We start from the raw sequence: 23,231 nt of genomic DNA on the forward strand, positions 1-23,231 counted from the left end.
GTCATGCTTCATGCTTGTGCTTGGGATGAGGAATTGCTTGTTTAGACTCTTTTCCTGTCTAAGTGGCGAAAGTATGGAATGAAGGGGACCAGATTTTATATCAATAAATTAAAAGGAAGACTACAGGAGACTAACACACACACAGACACACACACACACACACACACTCAGTGGAAATAGAAAAGAATCACCCCTTTAAAATAATTACATTTTGTTGCTTTGCAGCCTGAAATGAAGATGGACACAGTTTTTTATTTCATCCAGCTGTATTTACTCAGTGCAACTTATAACATCCAAGTGAAAGATATAACATTAACATGTCTGAGAGAAAAAAACAATGTTTGGATATGTCTCTATTAAGTTTGCAGATCTAGACTTTGCAATATTTGCCCACTCTTCTTTGCAGAACTTTTCAAGCTCAGTTAAATTTGATGGTGAGCGTTTGTGGACTGCAGTCTTCAAGTCATTCCACAGATTTGAATGGGGTTTTAGTCTGAACTCTGACTGGGCCATGTGAGGACAGTGTCATGCTGGAAGGTAAACCTTCTTCCCATCGACAACTTTCTGGCAGAGGGCAGCAGATTTTCCTCCAGAATTTGACAGTATTTTGCCCCATATTTATTTTTCCTTCTATCCTGACAAATGCTCCAGTCCCTGCTGCAGAGAAACACCACATAACAGGATATTACCACCTCCACGCTTTACTGGAGGAATGCTGTTATTCGAATGGTGAGCTGTATTGGATTTCTGGCAGACATATCATCTGGTGTTGAGGCCAGATCATTTAATTTAACTCTCCTCTGCCTCAGAATCGTCAGGGTGTGTTTTGGCAAAGATCAGTCGTGAGTGTATGTGGCCTTTCTTGAGGAGAGGCTTTTTTCTCGTAACCCTCCCATTCAAGCCACATTTGTCACATGCACACAGTGACCCCTCTTCATCATAAATTCCTGCAACTGCTTCAGAGTTGCCGTAGGCCTCTTGGTCGCCTCTCTGATCAGTTTCCTCCTGCCTCTTTCATCCAGTTTGGAGTGACTTCCTGATCCAGGGAGGGACTGTGTAAAACCAAATACCTTCCACTTCTTAATAGATTTCACTGTGCCTCTAGGCATTATTAAAGCCTTATGAATATTTTTTTTTTGTATCCACCTCCTGACTTGGGCCTGTCCACAACTTTATCCCAGAGATCTTTTGATGGGTGCCCATAGTTTGTTTGCTTCAGTTGCACTACAAAGCACTGAAAGGCTCCAAGAAAGCTCTTTTCATGCTGAGCTGATCAAGTTGGCCACAGCTGATCACAGTTGAAAGTCAAATGGTTTGTGTGCTACTGAGAAGGAGAGCTTTTCAGAGTAATTTTTAGGAGTGGGGGGGGGGGGTCCTTTTTCCAACTCAGTGATTAATATTATTATTATTATTATTATTATATTTTTTATGTTGGTGTTATATCTATCACTTGGATGTTATAAGTAAATACAGCAACCAAATGTGATTATTTTAAAGTGGGGTGATTTAGTTTTTCTGTACCCACTGTATGATACTCAATAGGTAGTGGACATCCAAACTCAACACTACACATATTCATTTTACTCATGTATATGCATCACTATATCTCTTGATCAACAATCAAAAAAGGCCACATTTCTGGAATTCCCCTTTTAACTGGAAACACAGTAAAGATGAAACCGGCTGTTTTCAGCAAACCCCAAAATGCCCTGACCTTTCTGAGCACACGTGTGTGTGTGTGTGTGTGTGAGAGCATGCTTATATGTGTGTATCATGTCAGATGTTATGCTCCTGGAACAGCACCAAATGCTCAAGTGCTTGTGTTTTCCTGTTGGTTGTCCTGTTGTGTGTGTCACTCACTAATGGAGCGGTGGGTTGAGAGAGATTCTGCGCACAGACAGGAAGTAGAATAGTGCGAGGTGGAGAGACTGAGGGACACACACACACACATGCACACACATAATGTGGTTTGGTAATGCTGTCAAAAACATGTCCATTATTTACAAGACTGTAACTGGTCTGTAAGTTTAACATTTGGATTTATTTTTTTATTTTTTTATTTTTTACCCATTATGATTAATATTGACCATTACATTTTCATTACTGTAATATAATAATTTAGGAAGAGTAAAAATGTACCCCACACGTTTTTTAAATCATAAAGGAATCACATAAATACTTGTACATACTAATGTATGTATATATATATATATATATATATATATATATATATATATATATATATATATATATATATATATATATATATATATATATATATATATATATATATATATATATATATATATACATACATACATACATACATACATACATACATACATACATACATACATACACATATATATATATATATATATATATATATATATATATATATACATACATACACACACATACATACAGTTTTGGATTTTGTTTTCCCTTAATTATAAAATCCTTCATTTAAAAACTGCATATTGTGTTTACTTGTGTTATCTAATATTTAAATTTGTTTGATGATCTGAAACATTTGAACTTTTTAACAGAATGGTCTATTTTATTATATTTCAGTGTTGCAAAAAAAGAAAAAAAAAGGAATAAAATGAATGCATAAAATTTAATATTTTAAATTGTTAAAAATGGCTCTTACAACGTTCCAAAATAAATGATTAAATATAAAAAAGCTTTCCCAGGAGCATCATGAAAGGAATCATTCACCTAAACGAGAGTGCTATGATCATTTAAGCCCTGTTCAAACCACCAATGACTTTTCTTTCGCTGCATGTCAGCGGTCGCTGTACTGATCAGACGCTAGTCTACGTTTCTTGTTCTGGTTCCCCTAGTAACAGTTATAAATGCCACTACCAATAAGATGTTATTCAGTGTCAGTCAGTCCATGTTAACCAGGTTTTATTCCTCTAAAAATGAATATTCTGGAAGGAACATTTTAGATCTAAAATGCAGCAGTGCATAATGTGTCATATCAATGTCAAGACATGCGTGCTCTTTGACACTGTGGCCGTCTGTCTACATCCATCGTGCGGTAGAATGTGTGAAAGTGAACGGGTCTTCATTGGCCCTGTTGCGATAGTGCGAACTAGAGGTGTTGAGAGTGTGGTGGTTAGAAGATCTACACAAAATATAACTTCTCATTCTGTTCTGTCATCTGGCTTGAACTATGACCACCACTTGTTGCTGACAGCCAGACTGCTTCAGTCCAATACAAAAAGCAATAACCGCTCTTCTCTTCCTGGATTGCAGAGGCGTGTTTTTCTTTTCACCGTGTGTGTGCCGTTTCTTTTTGTTTGGTTCGTTGTGCAGTTCTTATTTTATTTCCATTTGCCCGGTGCTTTGTGTATGCGATGTGTGTATTAGAAAGAGAGATCAGGGGAAATAACGGGGCAGTAGTGTGATTTTGAGAAACTGAGTCATCCGGGCTTCCTGTAATAGCACTGAAGCTCTTTTGTGTCTGCATACACACTCTCACTCTTTCACACAAACACTCACACCTGTTTGGCTTTATAAGCGCATGGAAGGTAGAAGGTGGGCTATTTATTTTTTTTTAAATATAATTTATTATTATTCTTTTTTTTTATATATAAATGAGTTTATGGGAAAAAAATATTTTAAAATATTATATATATATATATATATATATATATATATATATATATATATATATATAAATTCACTTCCGAGAGATGCTGCTGCAAAGAATCAGTGGATAAAATTCACAGCAGTACAACCCCAATATTTGTGTGTGTGTGTGTGTTCTTGTTATTTTACTGATGACTGCTTATCTTAAAGTTCCCGTTTTACGCGCTTTTTTTAGCTTTGATTGTGTTTAAAATGTGCAATATAACGTGTTCATGTTTCACGTGTAAAAAAACACAGTATTTTTCACACAATTCACCTATCTGTATAATGCTGTTTTCACTGTCACAAAAACTGTCACTGTTTCTATGAAGCCTCTCCTTCAGAAATACGTAACGGGTTCTGATTGGGCCAGCGGTTCCTGTGTAGTGATTCGACAGCAGCTGAGAGCAGGCTGCCCTCCTGGTAACGCGATTGGGCTAGAACACACGTGCTGGAGATGTATTTATAGTCACAAGAGCGTTTTTACTGACGAGATGCACATGAAAACCGCATTTGTTTTTCTGCACAGCCCTAACATCTAGTTAACAAAGCTAAACAGCATTGCCCTTTGTGTAATAAGTTACAGAAACTGTTAAACGCACCAACTTAAATAATAAAATACACTTACCAGTTGTGGTCCATAAACAACGCCTTCTCCAGACGATGGAGAAAGTTGTCCTCAGCAAGCTGTCCTCAGCAAAATGAGCTGCACATAGTTTTACATGTGATTATAATTTTCAGGAACCGAGTTAAACATAAATTGTAACCATTAATGTCAAAGTACAGCGTTCCTGGGAAGCCCAAACAAAGGTGACATGGCGACAAAAACAAACAGCTCTTCCTTCTTCTCTGTCGGAGCGCAACAAGGCCACACCCCCTGTTTGTGAATTCATGTGGGCGGAGTTTAGTCAAAAATACTGTTTTTGTGATGCCATTCCTGCAGGAACTAGAGGGCTGTAGTCCAAATGGGTCGTTTTTCTGTTAAATCAAATATCTCGCTTGGCATTGAACTTTGAGCTGTAGAATTTTACAGATATTATCTATACTCTAACAACAACAACATTACACACTAACTAAAGTTTAAAACATGGAATCACGAAGAAGGGGACCTTTAAAGCTGCGGTAGGGAACTTTTGATGCTCTAGCGGTTAATAAACAGAACTGCTTGCGTCTTGCGGAAGAACATCGTAGCCGGAACTACTTCTCTCTGTTTATGTCTATGAAGAATCACAAAGGTACTGGGTTACTCTACCGCGGTATCCCCGAAGCAATCTAAAATAGTCCGAATATAAACATTTATTATAGGTGCACCCTAGTGATTCAGGACAAGCCAAAAACACGGTTTGGAAAACGGATTCATGGTGTACTCGCTTATTATATAAATTTTTCTACATTTTGAACACAAACAAAGTTACGGACCGCAGCTCTGATTGGTTGTTTCTTACCGGGAGCGCATGACTTTCTGCAAATGGCAATAGGACCACTGGGAGGAGCCAGAGGAGCTTGATTTTTTTCACAGATTACTGTCTCATATTCTACTGTCAGGACATAATGACAGGTTTAACAAATATGTAAAAAATATATTTTTACAAAAGTTACCTACTGCAGCTTTAACTCTGGGAGTTCATTGTGGGATTCACAAAACTCTTGCTCTTGAAAGATGGCTCAGTACCCAGCTTATCTGGAGCAGCTGAACTATGGCAATAATCATACGGTTTCTGACACACACTGAACAAGGTAGACCAGTCACAACAGTTGAGACCATCTGACCAATCAGAGCAGAGTGGGCTCACAGGAAGGAGGGATTTAGAGAGACTGAATCTTAGAACTGCTTCGAAAGAATCATTTGAAAATCATTGGAAAATGAAGTGATATCAGATGCATATTTTGAAAAAAAAAAAATGTTTGCATGCATGTAAACCTGTTGTAGGTGACTCCCAAAACTATATTAGGAGTCTCAAAAATGGCATAATGGGGCACTTAAATTCAACTTTCCATGAATTAAAAAAAAGAAAAAAGAAAAAAAGTCATGGCATTAAATGCTGCATGTATTGCAAAAAATGAATACTTCTGTACTTGTTTTTTTTTTTTTTCTAGTACAAATATCTAAGGTAAGATACTTTTACTTGAGATGAAGATATGCTGTTGTTTTCTGAGAAATTTGTCTAAGTGAAAAAAAGTTTATGGTTAAAACAAGAACAAATATCTGCCAGTAGGGTCATAAAAACAGAAAGAAAAAAATGATTTCCCCTTTGAAAAGGTCATTTTTCTAACCTCATTGGCAGATTAATTTAGTTTTAAAACCCCTTAAAATTAACTATTATTAATTGTTTGAGTACACTAATACATATGATCATGTTAAACTATAAAACTAAGTAAAGATAAAGCATAAAATAGAAAACTTGTCTGTCTGAAAACTGAAAATCTCTCTCCCTCTCTCTATATATAATCATAGTAGTACTGATCAACAATTAAATATTTGTATATCATATTTAAATATTTTATGTTTAATATGTTTTACTTTTTATTATTATTGGAGTATACTTATACATTTTATCATGTTAATCAATGACTACGAAGGAAAAAAACATTTTTGTTATGTTTTGTAATAACCTTTGTTAGTTTTTTTTAAATGATTATTTCATTATTAAAATATATTATTATGAATGATATTCAACAATCATAATTTTTTTATATTATTACAAATGATTAAAATATGTGTATATATATATATATATATATATATATATATATTTTTTTTTTTTTTTTTAAGTAATGATTAACAACTGTCATGTAATTTATTTGTAAAGATATGAGGGAATGTCTGATTTTACTTTTAGTTCAGTTCTAACTTTGGTTAATAATAATAACCTTGGTTTTTAAGAGTAAAGAGGGTCAGAAGTGATCACTGTCCAGCTCTTTATCATATTCTCTGTAAATATTGTTCATCCGGTAGAAAAGCAAACAGAAAGACATTCAAATGAAATGCAAGTCATTCACTTCATACATCTGGACTGCCACACCTGTAAAGAGCCAATGATTGAAGAGAAAGTAGACCAGAGAGAGAGAGAGCTGACACACTCATTTACGTAAACTGATGTATGCTGGGAACAAAAGAGGATGCAGAAAAGGTCAGCTCTTTATCTCTGCCCGCCGCCAACACGGACACCACAACCTAACACTGTGCTCTCTCTCCCTCGTGTACTCCCTCACTGTGTCTGGTATTCAAGGTTAGGGGATGTTTCAAGGCTTTGGAGGCCTTATGTCCTCCTCTCATGCCTCTTAAATGCCAAAACATTTCTGGAGTACTCTGTCTGTAGTATGTGAGAATACTACTCATTTTAAATGTGTTTTCCGAGGCAGTTTGTGGGCGTTTGCTTATATCAGTGTGGACAGAAACCATGTTGTCTTACATAAATATGATTCAAAATATGTTTACATTTGTTGTGTTTTGGTTTATTTCCCAATGATGTCCAGTAGAGGGTGTGATGCGCAGCAAACGCCGGTGTGTGCTGGAGAGAAAACAGCCGTACAGTGGTGATGAATGGTGCTCAGGAGCCGAAACTGAGGAAGAGGATGAGAAACCCCTTTCTGCAACGCACCGTGAGTTCACACACACACACACACACACACACACACACACACATACATTAAGTACAGCCTGCCAGTCGGAATCTGTTCTCATAAAGCTTAATGAATGCTTCTTCCTGTAGACTGTTTACACAGACATCTGGTTGATGTTGTTGTCGTAAAAAAAAAAAAAAGAAAAAAGCTAAATGTTGCAATTCAGCTCACATCAAATGTAAAAAAAAACAAAAACAAGATAGGACTGAATCACAATAATGAAAACTATTTTGTGTATGTAACACAAAAATGAACAGACTAGCACAGTTACCATATATAGTTTTTTTTTTATTTAAAGCACTATACTTTGTGTTATTTTACACTCGCATTAAACAGAGAAAACTGGATAATGCTTCAGAATGCGTGTGTCTGATACAGCAGCTGAGGGAGGGACGGCAAATTTGACATCTTTTTCTCCTCTGACCTATAATAAATGTTTTAAGAACATTTTATTTTAAGGAACAATTCTCACTATTAACTAACATGCATATTACTAGCATATTGGCTTAAACTTAATTACTTTATCAACTATTAATAAGCAGCAAATTAGGAGGAAAAAGTCATAGTCAATTGTTGGTTAATATAGAGAGAATTGGACATTTAAAATAAAGATATTTTTCAACTTTTGAGAACCCTGTAAATGTGAAGAGTCTATTATGAATACATGTATATATAAAAAAGTAAGAATATGTTTAAATAGAAATGATCTGATAATTAAATGTGTCAGACAAAATAAAGAGTAAATGCACTACTAGATAAAAAAGGCATCAAAACTTTGTCTTGAAAATCCTGACCAGAATTTTTGTTTCATTAGCTTGAAGTTTGAATGTAATGTTGACAGATGGATGGATGGATTATGTCACAATTTATGCATCCACAAATGGAAAATGTTATTGAAAAAAACAACAATTAGAAATTCCTTTTAAAAATAGTCCGGAATATTCTTCCATAAGTCCTATCAGCTAGAAAACAGATGGCGATCTGATTCAGAGCAGTCTGAATGTCTGACCTGAGTTTGTTGCATATAGCCTGAAAGCTCTAAGAGAATTACAGTCAGAAATGTTACTCTTAGAACAATAATAATTTTAAGTTTAAATAGAATAACTGTATGTTAGCCAACAAAACTTCTTTTATAAATGCACATCATTTAAGATTTTGGCCAACTGTCAGATGTTAAAACAATCATTTGTCTTCCACTGTGAATCCTTACACTCAAACTCTCCAAGACTGCTTTAGTGTCATCTTCAAAGCTTTACATTCTCTCTCTCTCTCTCTCTCTCTCTCTCTGTGTGTGTGTGTGTGTGTGTGTATGATTGTGCATCTGTCGGTTGCTGACAACAATCCTGGAGTGTGTATGCGCCCTGCTATTCTGTACCAGAGAAAAGTTGAGAGAGCCATTTGAAGACTTGTTTGCATGGCAAACAAAAAACCGATAGGAACACAAACAGCCCTAGTAACGGTTATGAACTGTTCTGCTGTTTCCTAGTCATTCCATATTAATATCAGTTTTTATGCCACTTCAATAAAATTATATGTATAAAATGCAGCAGTGTATAATGGATCATATTAAAGATGCAGAAATCAACAAATGCGGATTTTATCTATACTGACAGCATTTCAATTTCATTGGTTCTCGTGTGTATCATCAGTATAGTATGTCTGAATATTAAAGTGTATGAAACTACCAATGCAATAAAATAAAGATAATTATGGTGGAGTGAATCTGCGTCATAAAAATACTTATTTTAAACAAATTATAATTTTGATAATTCACCCCAACAGCTTCTCAACACAGATAAAAGGCAAACTGTACGAAGACTTATTCGCATACTGTAGGCAACAAAAAACTGAGATGTGTCTAAAATAGATAGTTCAACCAAAAAAAAGAAGTTATAGTCATCATTTAAAGACCCTCATGTCTGTTCAAACCCTGTATGACTTTCATTCATGGAGCACAAACGGAGAAGTTTATCTGATTGGCAGTCTTTGTCAAAATTAACTTTCATTGTACAATATAAAAAAGGATGGAATGAAAATGAATGGTAACCGAGGCTGTAAATGTAATGGCTAAATCCCCTTTTTGTGTGGATTTGGAGAAACATCAGGAGTAAAGAATTTTCTTTTTTGGGTGATACATTCCTTTAAAACTATAGCTCATGACTGACACAATTGGCAAAAGTTATTAATAAAACAGCAGAAAACTTAGGGCAACATAGCCATATTGTGCTTTTATTTACATTTTTTTCTATACCCGGTGAGTTCACTATTACTAAACTAGTATGGGTTTAGTATGCTTCCCAAGGCATTCATCAACTACAGCTATATATATATGAAAAGCAATTGAAATATTAGAAATGTGAAAGTATATTGTTGCCATCTGACTGTTAACTTGCCATTTAATAGTATAAGAGATGCCAGTGAGCCTTAAAAGCTATTGTGTCCTCTTGTGAAGTAAACTCAGTCTTCCTCATCTGTGTATAGACACATGACTGAAGATGTGTCATGAAACATTACCTGCACAAGCGCAACACAACACCACTGACAAACTCCGTATTGCGATTTAAGGAAAATATCCCACTCTGTAACCTTGGTCTTCCCGAGTCATTTCAAAATTTTAAAGACATTAAGATGAATCAAAGTTTTCTGTTCACAAATATACAACCACATTTACATTTATTTTGTGTGACATTCACGAGACAGAACAAGGCCTGTTTATTTTTTCTATTTTGTACAAATCTTCAGTGTTTCGTATCTGCCCACATAAATTCATGAAATAAATGCTAAGCCAACTAATGTTCATAATGGAACGGAAGCTCTGGGAAGTTTTCTGTGGGATTTAGCTCCTCCTTGTGGTTTTCTGGAAGATTTTTTGGTAGTAAACAAACATTTAGGTTTTTGGATTGACATTTTTATTTCGTCTATAAAACACTTACATATGACATCAGGTGAAAAACCTATAAATACTGTATGTAACAAGATTATTTTTCAACCATTACAAATATTTTATCACTCATTCACTTTTTTTGTCTTATCTTCTCAGGTGAGCATGTGATGTGTCCTAGTCAAGGCCTCCCTGGTTCATCCACAGGCCATGTTAGTGATCCAGGAGGTCCAGCATTAGGTTCTGTCCATGGACCTGGTATTCGCACAGATCTGCATCCTCGGCCCCCTCAGCAAGTAGTGTATGTCTTCACCACCAGCCTAGCCAACAGGTCAGTATGATTTGATTTTTTATTTTATTTTTATTTTTTTAAACTGAAGTAGTTTCAGTGCTTGCAAGACCATTTTGAATGGGATGTTTACCATACATTGCCATGTCTAAGCCAGAAATTCCCATTAAAGCCACAAAAAAGGAGACGATTAATATGCACGTTTTATCTTAGCAGCCAATTTTTCACTACACTCTGAACAGATATAGGAGTGTTCTTTTACAAGTCATTGTTCCATGACTGAATAGAAAACTATGAAAATCACAGGAAACATTTTTTTTTTTCATATCTTCTTTAAGTAGATTTAACAACACCTTTTTTTCTGCAGTGCTGCAGAAGCAGTGATGCATGGCCACACAGAATCCATCCTTTTGTATCACCAGCAGAATGTCCCTCGTACCAAGCTGGAACAGGTCTGTCTATATGTTAGACACATGGTGTTACCTACGTGCCTTCCTATTTTTGTTATATTAAGTTAGACAATTACATGGGTTTGTTTGTTTGTTTGTTTGTTTGTAATAATGAGCCATGTGTGTATGATATTAAAAAACTAAACTAGAGTGGAAAAATTGCAGGTGCTTGGTGGCATGAGGCACCGTATTTGTTTAAATTGCTATTTAAATCACAATGCTCATCTTTGTTCCTGTTTCTGGTTTGATGAGAAACAATACAGTTCAAGTATTTTGTGATGTATTGAACTGAGATTAATAATGGCATTAACAACACCCCTTTCTTTCTCTATTATCATTTTTATCTGTCGGAGCAGTCTTCTGTCATTGGAAAACTCTCCAACCTGACAGAGCAGATCAGCTCTAGTCACAGTCCGCCCATTGGCACACCCAAATCCCAAAGCGGTACACCCCGGCCAGCTTCTGTTGGTGGAGCAGTGGGAGGACATCTTCCAGGCACCAGTACTCCTTCTTCCACAGGCCATCCAGATGGTGAGACAGCCCAAACCCACCGAGGTGGAGGAATTTCAAACAGCAACAGCCGCTCTGCAGTTCATTCACTGGGCCAAGGAAATTCAGGCCCACTGTCTGTGGGAGTTTCAGGCCCAGAAGGAGTGGACATGCCAGGTACGATTCCTCACCATGGTGCAGGTGTGTCTCCATCGTCTAGTCCCTCTGCATTATCTGCACACCATCAGAGTGAACAGGGCCAGCATGGAGGGCCAGGAAACACACATGGCCTCTCTAAAGAGCAGCTGGAACATCGTGAACGCTCTTTACAGACTCTTCGAGACATTGAGAGGTTGCTTCTTCGTAGTGGAGCCGGTGCAGACCATGAGGAACCAAGAGGTCCTAATGGCAATCCTAATGGCACTAATATCAACAACAATAATAGTAATGATGGAGTCAGAGGTTTGGAAGATGGTGAAAATGGTATGGGGAATACTGCTAATTGCCATAGCAACAATGCCGCTATGCCTGGTATGCCCCCTGTTGGTGGAATGAAAAAGTATGAGGAGCCGTTACAGTCTATCATCTCACAGACACAGAATCTTGGTGGGCCTGGTTTGGATGACTCACTGATGGGCCCACACCATGGTATGCCACCACATTCCCACCACCTCTCCTCACCCTCAGGGTTAGACATGGGGCCACTTCTGGGACCCGAAGGTGTAACACCAGAGCAACTAGCTTGGAGGAAGCTACAAGAAGAGTACTACCAGGAGAAAAGGCGGCAACATGAGATGAACCCCCACCAGCATACCCAGCATTTCCGCATGATGCCTGAGATTGGCATGCCTGGGGGGCCTCCAATGCTGATGAGAGGACCCCCACCACCATATCATAGTAAACCTGGTGATCAACAGTGGGGGCCAGGGCCAATAGTAGGGGGTGGAATGGGAGGAAATTCACGAATGAAGGACATGCATCAGGAAAGTCCTCGAGGTCCAAGATTTCTTGGACAGATGCGAGGTCCTTCAGGGGGTGGGGGTTACCCAGAAAGTCCTGGAGGAGTTTTAGGTATGGAGGGGTTGGGGCCTCAAAGACCTCCAAGGCCAGGCATGGGTTGGTTAGATGATATGCCTCCAAACATGGGTGGTGGAGGCCAATTTCATGGGTGCTATACTCCAGGGGGACATGGGGGACCTCCCCAGCCCTTTCAGGGTGATTTGGATCGCCCCATAACACGAGAAGAGATGTTCCGCAGACTCCATAGATTGGACTTGCAGCAAATGTCCAGACAGCAGCAGCAGGCAGGGCTTGGAGGTCCTAGAATGACGGATAACACTGGGGGACCTGGCTTCCCCAATCCTGGAATGGGAGGAGGCCTGCCCTCCCGTGGTGATCCAATGGACTTTCCTGGTTCTCGGACTATAATGGGCTCTCCTATTGGTGGAGTAGGCAGTGATGGTGGCCCCACAATGAGAGACATAGTTGACTCTTCTTTAGGGGGTAACCTGGATATGGTCATGAATATGAATCCACAGGGACAGCAGTTGTTGGCTCAGAAGTTGAGGGGGGGTCCTGGAATCGGTAGACAATTTGGGGAGATGTTGAACCCTGATGACATCTCCCGCATTAGGGCTTTACAAAATGGCCGGGGTGGTGCTAACAAAGGAATGATCCCTGGCCCAGATGGACCTCTTCAGTTCCCCAACCAGAGCTTTCCTGGTAGTCAAGGTGATGGCTCATATATGCATCAGCCAGGTCCTGATATATTTGGACCAGACCAGCCAGGTCCTCCCCACATGAGCAACACCTCAAGACTTAGTCACATTCCCATCAACAGTGGCTCAAGGGGTACTGAACTTGGTGCCCGACATGTTTCCGACCTGCCCATTGGTGTTAACCCAATGGGTTCCCCAGCTATACCCCCATCTCACCAGCTCAAATCACCCTCACTTAGTCAGGAGCCATCACCCCTCATGCCTTCACCTTCTGCAGTAGGCCTGAAATCCCCCAGCCAACTACCACAGAGTGGTCCAACTCACCCTCCTCTACCAGCTGCCTCTGGGGCTGGAACACCCTCTTCAACCTCTATCAAGTCCCCCCAGGTAATGGGCCCTTCTCTTGGTCTTCACTCACCATCTGGCTCCCCTGGACACCTTAAATCTCCAACTATGCCTGTTGCTTCACCTGGCTGGAATGCTTCTCCCAAGACTACTATGCCTAGCCCTGGAAGGCCTCCTAGTGTCAAGGTCACAGGCAATGGAGGGAGCAGCTCCACTGATACAGGTAAAGGTACAAGTACTGATTCATTGAAATATGAAAAACTTTTCAGATTTTTGTGGCTTTGTGAATATTTATGCTTTAACATGAATCACATGTTTTTTATATGTAATTCTTTTGTTTATATTAGGTATGTCCCTGCCACCTAGGAGTTCCAACTCAACGCCCATCAGTCAGCCTTCCAACTCTATCAATCCTAGCATGTCTTTCACATCCTCATCAGATGCCCTTCCCTCCCAGAATCCTTTATCCCTTATAATGTCTCAGATGTCAAAGTATGCCATGCCTAGCTCCACTCCACTTTACCATGATGCCATCAAGACAATCGCCACATCAGATGATGAGATGCTACCCGACAGACCCCTCCTTCCTGGAATCAACATGTCAGGTACAGATTTTACAGTACATTTTATCACCTGTTTTAGAATCCAGAACTAACACTGTATCATGAAAGTGATAATATAATAAAAAAAATCTCCAGATCAATTTCTGATGCCCTGTTATATTTAACCTCTACAATTGTTTTGTTTGTTTAAAAGAGAAGTTTCATTAAAATCATTACATGTAACCTTTTTTCAGTAGGCAACATGGTAATGGGACCTAACAGTGGTCCACAAAGTCCAATGGGATTGGTTCTTCAAGGAGGCCCACAGCTATCCCACGATCCTTCTGGACCTATGCTCCCATCCCCTAACCCTATGGGAATGCCAGGAATGACCTCAGCAATAATGGGAGGTGGAGGGGGACCTCCAGATGGAATAGGGCCCTGTAATGTTTCCCCAATGCATCTCCAAAACCAGATGGGAGGATTCCCTCGCATGCAGGGACCTCTTCACTCCCCTATTGGTGGAATGGGGCAGCAGTACCCCCAGCGCCCTGAAGAGGTCTTACCACCCCAACAGATGCACCTTCTTAGCAAAGGCATGTCTCACCAGCGGAGTGCTCATCAACCAGACTCTTTTCCATCCATGCCCATGGGTGATGGTCCAGACCTGAGTGAGGTCATCAGGCCTACACATACAGGCATTCCCGAGTTCGATCTTTCACGTATCATTCCTGCAGACAAGCCCAGTAGCACCCTGCAGTACTTCCCTAAAAGTGAAACCATGTCCCAGCCACAGCAAAATCCTCACCAGAGCCAGCTGCCTCCACAGGCTTCTTCTGCTCAACTGCTCAAACAGCTCTCCTCATCTGGACCTTCCCATAGCAACGTCCCCTCCTCCAACCCCCATATTGCTAACCTACAGAACATGATGGCTGAGCAACAGTTACCCCTACACCCTTCACATTCACATTGTGGGATGCGTCCTGGTATGGGCATGCCTCAGATCGGCTCCAGGGGCATGGGATCAGGAGGTGGGATGGGGCCTATATGCCATCCAGGGCACATGATGGGCAGGACAGGCATGTCTCCACAACAACAGCTCCAGCAACAGCATCACCATCAGCAGCAGGCCATGATGGCCAATAACCTCTTACAACACCCATCCCACCCTCCTCGTGGCATGCTTTCTCCACAGCAGCATTCTCATAATCTTGTAGCCCAGCAGAATCTAATGATGATGCAGGCTAAGCAGCGAGGAATGGCTCTCCCTGGGGAGCACTTTGGCCAGCAGGGCGCCCTTATGTCCCCTCAGGGGCCTATGATGGGACCTCCACATTCACAGTCGGGCATGATGGGTCCCCAGAGTCTTAGACAACGGAGCATGTCACTGGATAGCCCATTGGGCTACGGGCCTGGAAGTATGGCCAACATGCCCTTTTAATTCGGCTTCTCTGTAAAACTGTAAAAACTTTTTGTTAGCTTAATGGCTATTTCTCATTTGGACATGTTTTTATTGCCACTGACTAACTGTGGCAATCCCTTGCTAAAAAAATTGGTTTTAATAATAATTTCTTTATGCTGAAGTTCCCTTTGGGTGAAAATAAAACTATTGAGGGTTATCATTACAGTTAAATAACAAAATATGAAGCCATTTTTTAAGATACCTGTAAAATATGTACATTTCAGATCAATGTGTTTGATTGCAAAGGCTAAAGGAAAAAGCCTCTGGGTTTCAATGCTATAATTACATTCTGGCTACCGAACTGTTGTGGATGGTAATATATAAATATCTATATATAATATATAATTTAATAATATATATATATATATATATATATATATATATATATATATATATATATATATATATATATATATATATATATATAGTTGCTGTAAATAAGATGCAAATTGTGCTTGTTTGCAACTGTTCTGTATACTGTGTTTTATTAGAAATCTAATAACAAATATGAAGAAAAAAAAATTGTTCACATTGTGTTGACCTTGTTTGATGGGGAGGTGACATTTTGGCTCATGATTACATTAAAGGGGTGGTTGATTGCGATTTCACTTTTTTAATGTTAGTAAAGTCCCTTTCACACTGCCATTACGGAAAATACATGGGTAATGTGTCACGGCAATTGTTCCCGGGTCACTAGATTTTGCCAATTCACACTGCCAGTGAATACCTGGAATATGTGCGTGCGTTCACACACAACCAGTAAAGGTCTTGTAATGACATGTGATATCAGGATTTGACGTGTGATGTATGAGTCGAAAACGCTAGGCACGTTAACTTTCACTTAAGCTTGTGAACGATCTCCACTTCAGCGTGGATAGTGAGGAGCTAACTGATCTCTGCCTCATTACAGTTTGCACATAATTTATTTTTTTTCCGAACTTTGATCTGCCTTCAAAAGACCCGGTTGAAGGGTCACACGATAATGTGCGTCATCACTACGTCACACCCTTTATGGCATTAGTTGAGACTTTTGTTCACACAGAGGTTGTTCCCGGACCTAACCCGACAATGTTACTAGGTCCCCAACCCAGGATCAATTTTCCTGGTCCAACGTGCAGTGTGAAAGGGGCTTTAGTGTGTAATGTTGCTGTTTGAGCATAAACCATATCTGCAAAGTTGCAGCGCTGAAAGTTCAATGCAAACTGAGATATTATCTATCTTTTAAAATTCTGGCAGTTTAATGTCTACAAAAATGGCTCTTAGGGACTACAAGAGTTACTTCCCAGGTTTGTGACATGACAAACCCTGCCCCCAGGAACATGCAACAAAGTGGGTTAAGCCATGCTGTGCTGCTTTAGAGAAGAGTTACAAAAATAAGGGTGCACCTAAAAATGTCTTCATATATATTTTTTTACATTTACATTTTTATGCATTTAGTAGACACTTCTGTCCAAAGCGACTTACAGTGTATTCAGGCTATAAATTGTTTTTTAACCAGTATGGGTTATTTAATCGTGATTCTGTCTTCTAATGGATTCAGAAGTTTCAAAATCAATGTTCAAAAGCAGCGGTTCTCAATCCTGTACCTCATGTCACTCTGCTCTGCACACGCTCTGCATCTCTCTCTCCCGTCATCCAGATCACCAGCACAGCTTCAACAATGAACTGTTCCATTTATACACTTATTTTCACATAGCTGTAGAGCTCCGGAAGGTTGACATCACACAATCTAAACTCCACCATTTTGAAAGGCCATCAGGAGAGCGCTAGAGCGGCTGTAGCATTAGTATTGACAGTTGTACAACAATAATTTAAAACCAGCCCTTTTAGACCTTACAAACCTTATTATTTCAACATGGTGGACAGCTGCTGTGCGCCAGAATAGGCAAGGGAAAGCTAGGGTTGCCAACCGTCCCGTATATTGGGCTAAATTTATGTGTCCTGTACATGACCTCCTTTGGCGCATTTCTAGCCCCCTCACGAGTGTTCATTAAGTTTTCTTCTGAACATCCTGAACATAACTAATAAGTGTTGAGGAAGGCTGCAGAATCCTCTGCTGGCTGGTCGCTCCCAGATCACAATTAAGCAGAGCTCGCACTAACGCAAGTTCTGTCTGTGTTTTGACTTCAGTAAGTCAGTTTTGGCAAACATAATGCGTGACTTTTTCATGAATCCAACATCCAGCCACATAAGAAAACATGCAATCTGCCTGAGACATGATCAGTAAGGGAAACCATCTTTTATTGCAAAATAGAGAAAGAACATTTTACATTTAAGTATGCTTCTTAACCTTGCAGCCTACCTTAATCGTAATACACACAAAATGAACAATAAAAAAGTGTCAAGCACCAAAAGCAGCCCATATCAAATAAGTTATCTTTAATTCAAAACTCTGCATTTTTAAATATGCACGATTGTCCTATAAAGCAAAGGGGAAACCATTATATTGTGTTCCTATAAGGATCCCCATAGAAAACTAAAATGGTTCAGTTCAATAAAACATGCTAACCAACACAACATTTGGGATTAAATGGGTAAGATTTCATGAAATTTATGATGTCTACTGTACTCACAGTTATGCAGTTGTGTTGGCTGACTATAAGGACAACTTGGGTCGTTTACGTTGACTAACAACACAGTTGACTTACCCTTTCAGTGACAACACAGCAGGTTGAATATTCATCGCAAAAAAAATTGACTCTGTCCATTTGTACTCCTCCAAGGTTTTGTAGGCTTATAAAGAGTCTCCAGAGTTAACTTAGGAGGGAAAGTTGATGAGGTACAGTAGTTGAAGATATCAGGATACTGCAGGTCAGGAAATCTATCCTTTAATCTATTGTTCCTTTATTGGTACACGTTAAAAGCACCACGGGGTATTTCATATTCGCTCCCGGCTGTCCCTGCCAGCCAGCGTGGTGTTGTAAACAGAATGTGTCACGTTAAATTTGGAGCTATATGAGAAGCATTATGAATGGAAGTACGTGCAGTTGCTGTACTGTATTAAAACTTTAGTCAGGATAAACCCGTAGCCTATATTAAAAGCTGACTGAAGCAGTAGAATTTACAAATGCAACAACAACACACAAAAACATTCCATTTAGAGCAGTGCTTGCACAGTTTCTGCGTGAAATTCTTCACTAATATCCTCAATCGAGCTCAAATTGATAAGCAATATAGATGATGCCATTGTTTACAATACAACCGGAGCACATTCTGCTGAAGTGTGGGGCAGAATGCTCAGACGCGCATTAGAGACTGTTTAGCCAACCACAATACACTGGACTAGCTAACCAGTCAGAGCCCATTACGTATTTCTGAGGCAGAGGCTTCATAAAAGCATGAAATGATCATAGCGTTTATACACACATCCGGCAAAACACGGAAGCAAAGCAGTGCCACCATTACTGTGTGCCTTGCTGCTTAGGGAGTAGCAGAAGTAGCGTTGGTCCCGTAGGCCGCTGTAGCAAATGTTAGATGTATGATAAGTTATTTTTATTTAGTTTTTTTAGTACGTATGCTGTCCAGTTATGCCGGGAAGAGCGTGTTGTGTGGTTGGCTGTTTAACAACAGCACAAAACTACAGGCCTGGAATAAAACAGTTTGTTAAATTTATGAACCTTTGTTGCACATTGACTGCCCATGTTTACGGCCATACAGATTACACAGAGTTCCTGGTCGAGCAGAGGAGTATTCATTGTTTGAATTTCGTAATAAAATTGACAGAATCTGAGAGCTGAGGTTTTTTTTTTTCCTATAGCCTGCTCTTTCTCGTCTGTCGATCTCCATGTCCTCTTTGCTTCGCGATTTTTCTGTGTGTGAGAAAATGGATGTGTGGCGTGAGTGTGTGTGAAAAGCTTGTGTCTGACATTTTATTGCATTTGTATTAGTTTTTTGAAGAGTTAAAAAATCTGTGGGTCTTAACGCAATTACAATCGGCAAGTTGGTCGGACTAAAAGGGGAAAAAAATAATTACCGTATTTTTCGGACTATAAGTCGCACCTGAATATAAGTCGCATCAGTCCAAAAATACGTCATTACGTCAATAGACGGTAATGTTTTCTGTTAGTTCATTTCTCTTGGTTCATGTCCAATTAATTTTGATAAGTCGCACCTGACTATAAGTCGCAGGACCAGCCAAACTATGAAAAAAGTTATTTAATAATAGTTATTTGATATTGTGAAGATGTGAACATATTAGCAAAACAGCTAGTAATAACAGTGTTTGGTTTTATTGTTAATTGACATCAATTAATACACTTCTTAATTACGTTACATATTTTTACATTATTACATTGTTGTCAATAATCTACCCAATGTTGCCTTTCACCAGACATTTTCTTTAATGAGCAGGATCCGCATTCATTTAAATCTCATTAGAGGGCACCGGCAAGCGTCACATTTCGCAGGCACGCAGTAATGGCGGCAGGCAAGATGGCGGCGCTCATAGAGTTTACGGCGGATTTGTGTATAGGAGAAGGGCTAGAGGGGTGTGGATTAAAGGTGAATTATGTGTAAAATAATGCTTTTAATTTAATTTATTTATTTATTTATTTTTTAAATAAGCATTAACATGTTAGACTGCACCCCATAAACGGAATCAAGCCTAGAATAAAAAAGTCAACCAACCCTAAAAAAATTTAATAAATCAGATTGATAGAATTATATCACTTTTTATTTCCAAATATTTGTTACATAACCATTTTTTATCTGGTATATAATAGAATCCATTCAAAACACAGGGCAAAGCATTATAGAATTTTAGGTATTTGCTTATTAATGAAATTCAACCTTTGACTAACAGATTGTCCAAATTAATAATTATTTCATGCGCTCACATTATGTGCATATAGTCATGTGCAGCGACTGGCTCAGTGTGCAGGTAAAGCTGCAAATCACAGATAGTTGGTGCTTTAAAGAAGAAAAAAATACGTACAGAAATGCTCAGCTGCTATTAGATATATTGGTTACTTGTTGTGGTAGAAACAGCCTCTGAGACCGATACCTTGTTCAAATGTTTAATGCGCAGACCTGACAGGCATACACGCAGACACTTCATCTTTGCGAGCAACTGCAGGAGGTCTCTTCGAAAACGGACCCCAATGAAGGCATACAAGATTGGATTCAGACAACAGTGGGAAAAGCCAATGCTCTCTGTTACTATTATCGCCTGTTCCAGTTTGCTGTGAGCATGGCAGCTCTGCTCAGCACCCAAGATCACCAGGGTCTGCATAAAAATGGTGATGTTATATGGTAGCCAGCACAGGCAGAAAACCAGTGTAACTAGTAGGGCCAGTCGAATCGCTCCCTGTTTCTCCAGACTTCTCTGGCTTTGGCAAAGAGTGATGATTACAGACGTGTAGCAGTACCCCATGATCAACAGAGGCAGAAAGAAGCACATCAGGTGTGTGATGAAGCGGCTGGTCAACTTCCAGTTGTTTGCATGGATGCCATGGTTGCTGTAAGAACAATAAAACCTGGTAGAGTTGTTCTCTTTCTCCACAGACAGGAACACCATATTGGGAATGGTCACAAATAGACATAGGAGCCAGAGCAGTGCACAGGTGAGGTGAACGGTCTTAGGTCGACGGGTCTGGAGACTGGGGATGGCGTGCACAATGGCGAGGTAGCGATCGAAACTGATGCATGCCAAAAGCAGACTCCCACACACCAGATTTAGGCGATTAATAAGTCCCAATAGCTTGCACAAAAAGTTTCCAAAAGGCCACCCAACTACCCCTTCGGTAACTGCAAATGGTAAAGTGAAGAGGAGGAGCAGGTCAGCCAGTGCCAGATGTAGCAGATAGATCTCTGTGACGCGCAGGTTCCTCCGGCGTTTTAGCAGAATGGTCAGGAGGAGGCCATTTCCTGTTAGGCCCAGGAAAAAGACCACACCATATACAAGAGGTTGGAACACAGAGTGAAACAGATGCAGTGGGATATTTTCTTTGTCGCAGATGTACAGTACTCCATCAGAAGGTCCGTCTGTTACATTTTCATAGTCATTAAAAAGATCATCCGGAAAATTCTGAAAGTACACATTTCAGCTAGATCAACAACAGAAGATTTTTATTTTTCTAGACACCGCAATATTTAGATGTATCTTAGATGTATATCAGATGCCCTGCATTATAAATCAATCTAACTGATTATTACTATTATTTTTTGTTCATAATTTGCACCCTTGCTTAATCATTTGCTATTTTTTTTTTATTACTTTTTTAAAATGGAAACAATCAAGTTGCATGCAGCAAACAGTTGTATAGACACTTGTACAATTTACAGGAAGTGATTTAAAGGAAATCTCACTTCCTGTTTTTTTTTCAGTATATAAAATGAAATTAATAATAAAATTATTAATAATAATAATAATAATATAGCAAATATAATAAAATATAATAATATAGTAATAATTTGATTAAGACAAATACAATTATTCACAGGAAACAATCTAAAGATATTTAATGTGGACATTATTTTTGTTGTTGTTCCCAAAATGTACAATTAATTTAATTTAGTATGATTTTCTGTTTATTTATTACTGGATGCAGATTAAATCATAGATGACTACTAGTCCACAAGAAAAAAAATAACAACCATACATTTAAAATCTAACCATTAAAATAAAAAGTTGAAAGTTCGGAATTACTCACTTCATAAACAACTTTATGTGTTATTTGCTCCATGTTTGTCTTGATGTGAGTGACCATTGTTGTCTCAGAAGTGTGCGTCCTTCACTTCGGGTTTAAAGGAAAGCAGTGTTTCAGTGATAAAACCCCACTGAACAACCAACCCATGATTCACGCTCTGAGTTTCAGGGCACGCCTTTTCAAAATATACCTAAAAAAGGACTCGCACTCACCTTATTTGAATTCTTAACAAAAACAGTGAAAGAAACCCACACATTTCCTTTACAGAAAATCACATCCCCCGCTATCCTGCAGTTCAGATTTATACAGTACTAATTGACATAGTTTTAACACTTGCACTAAACTCACACATTTTGATCTTCATTGAGTTGATCATTATTGATGAAACCTGCAGCGGTTTTCTTTTTACCACTTGGCTGACCAAACCTTAGCACCTATCTGTTTTCTCGGCAGTGAGACTTGGTTACAGAAATCTAGTTAAAATCTCCACTTTATTAAATAAGTAACTTTGGCATTTTGGTTCTGGCTGCATACATGTACATATCCATAGGCTATTTGTCTGCAAAATGTCTAAGTAAACAGAAATTGTGATATGAATTATTTTACAAAACTAACATTTGTTACAATTGTTTTATGTCTATTTCTTTTTTTAATTAAAAAAGTAAGGGCAGATAATGAAGGAAAAATCATTGCACTTTGGCCACTACATAATGCTCATATTTCTTTCATTACTTTCCAGATGTTTAAACAAAAACAATAATAAACTTTTGAGAGGTATAGTACAAATATAACCAATGGAAATGCATTTTTAACACATAGCTATGCCATTTGAAAGTCAACTGTCCATTGTTGTTCAAAATTTTGGGATGTGTATGTTTTACGGTTCCAAAGTCAAATTATCATTAATTAGAAATATTACAAATCTCGATTCTACATAACATCTGATAAGTAAGATGCACCCCAATGTTACAGTAAGTGCATCTTCCTAAGCCAGGCATCTGTTTCACTATTACTCATAGGTGTACCTTAGATGTTCACTTCAGCAAAACCTCAAGCAACCACCCACAACACTCTTGCATTATGGCAGCGAGTTTTGCACGGACAAGCACAGCTCCTTTTTTATTATTTTTTTATTGTCACGCCCAG

General features: G+C 38.8%; 2 protein-coding genes across 6 annotated transcripts in view; one reads left to right on the top strand and one right to left on the bottom strand.

Moving 5' to 3' along the window:
- The window catches only part of LOC113061761 (B-cell CLL/lymphoma 9-like protein), a 49,624-nt gene extending 33,851 nt beyond the window's left edge, over positions 1-15,773 (top strand). For 2 of the 5 annotated variants that reach the window (XM_026231185.1, XM_026231184.1), the window contains 6 exons: positions 7,117-7,242; positions 10,304-10,475; positions 10,801-10,885; positions 11,239-13,657; positions 13,782-14,039; positions 14,231-15,417. In XM_026231185.1, coding sequence (XP_026086970.1) covers positions 7,117-7,242; positions 10,304-10,475; positions 10,801-10,885; positions 11,239-13,657; positions 13,782-14,039; positions 14,231-15,417 — 4,247 coding nt within the window. Of the gene's footprint in view, positions 1-7,116; positions 7,243-10,303; positions 10,476-10,800; positions 10,886-11,238; positions 13,658-13,781; positions 14,040-14,230 lie in introns of all 5 variants that reach the window. The other 3 variants (XM_026231183.1, XM_026231181.1, XM_026231180.1) reach the window with 3 other exon arrangements.
- Positions 15,774-19,603: 3,830 nt separating this feature from the next.
- Positions 19,604-22,324, bottom strand: LOC113061777 (C-X-C chemokine receptor type 5-like). The gene is made up of 2 exons (XM_026231211.1): positions 22,089-22,324; positions 19,604-21,463 (listed from the first exon to the last, which is right to left on the bottom strand). The coding sequence occupies exons 1-2, from the start codon at positions 22,143-22,145 to the stop codon at positions 20,390-20,392; spliced, it is 1,131 nt and encodes a 376-aa protein (XP_026086996.1). The 5' UTR covers positions 22,146-22,324; the 3' UTR covers positions 19,604-20,389.
- Between the last annotated feature and the right edge of the window lie 907 nt (positions 22,325-23,231).

The sequence above is a fragment of the Carassius auratus genome, chromosome 43 (genome assembly GCF_003368295.1).
Source record: "Carassius auratus strain Wakin chromosome 43, ASM336829v1, whole genome shotgun sequence".
Lineage (NCBI taxonomy): Eukaryota > Metazoa > Chordata > Actinopteri > Cypriniformes > Cyprinidae > Carassius > Carassius auratus.

Coding starts and splice junctions, on each gene's coding strand:
- LOC113061777 (XM_026231211.1), bottom strand. CDS start 22,145: ATGGTCACTCACATCAAGACAAACATGGAGCAAATAACACATAAAGTT. Junction 21,464..22,088: donor CACATAAAGTTGTTTATGAA/GTGAGTAATTCC, acceptor GTGTACTTTCAG/AATTTTCCGGATGATCTTTT.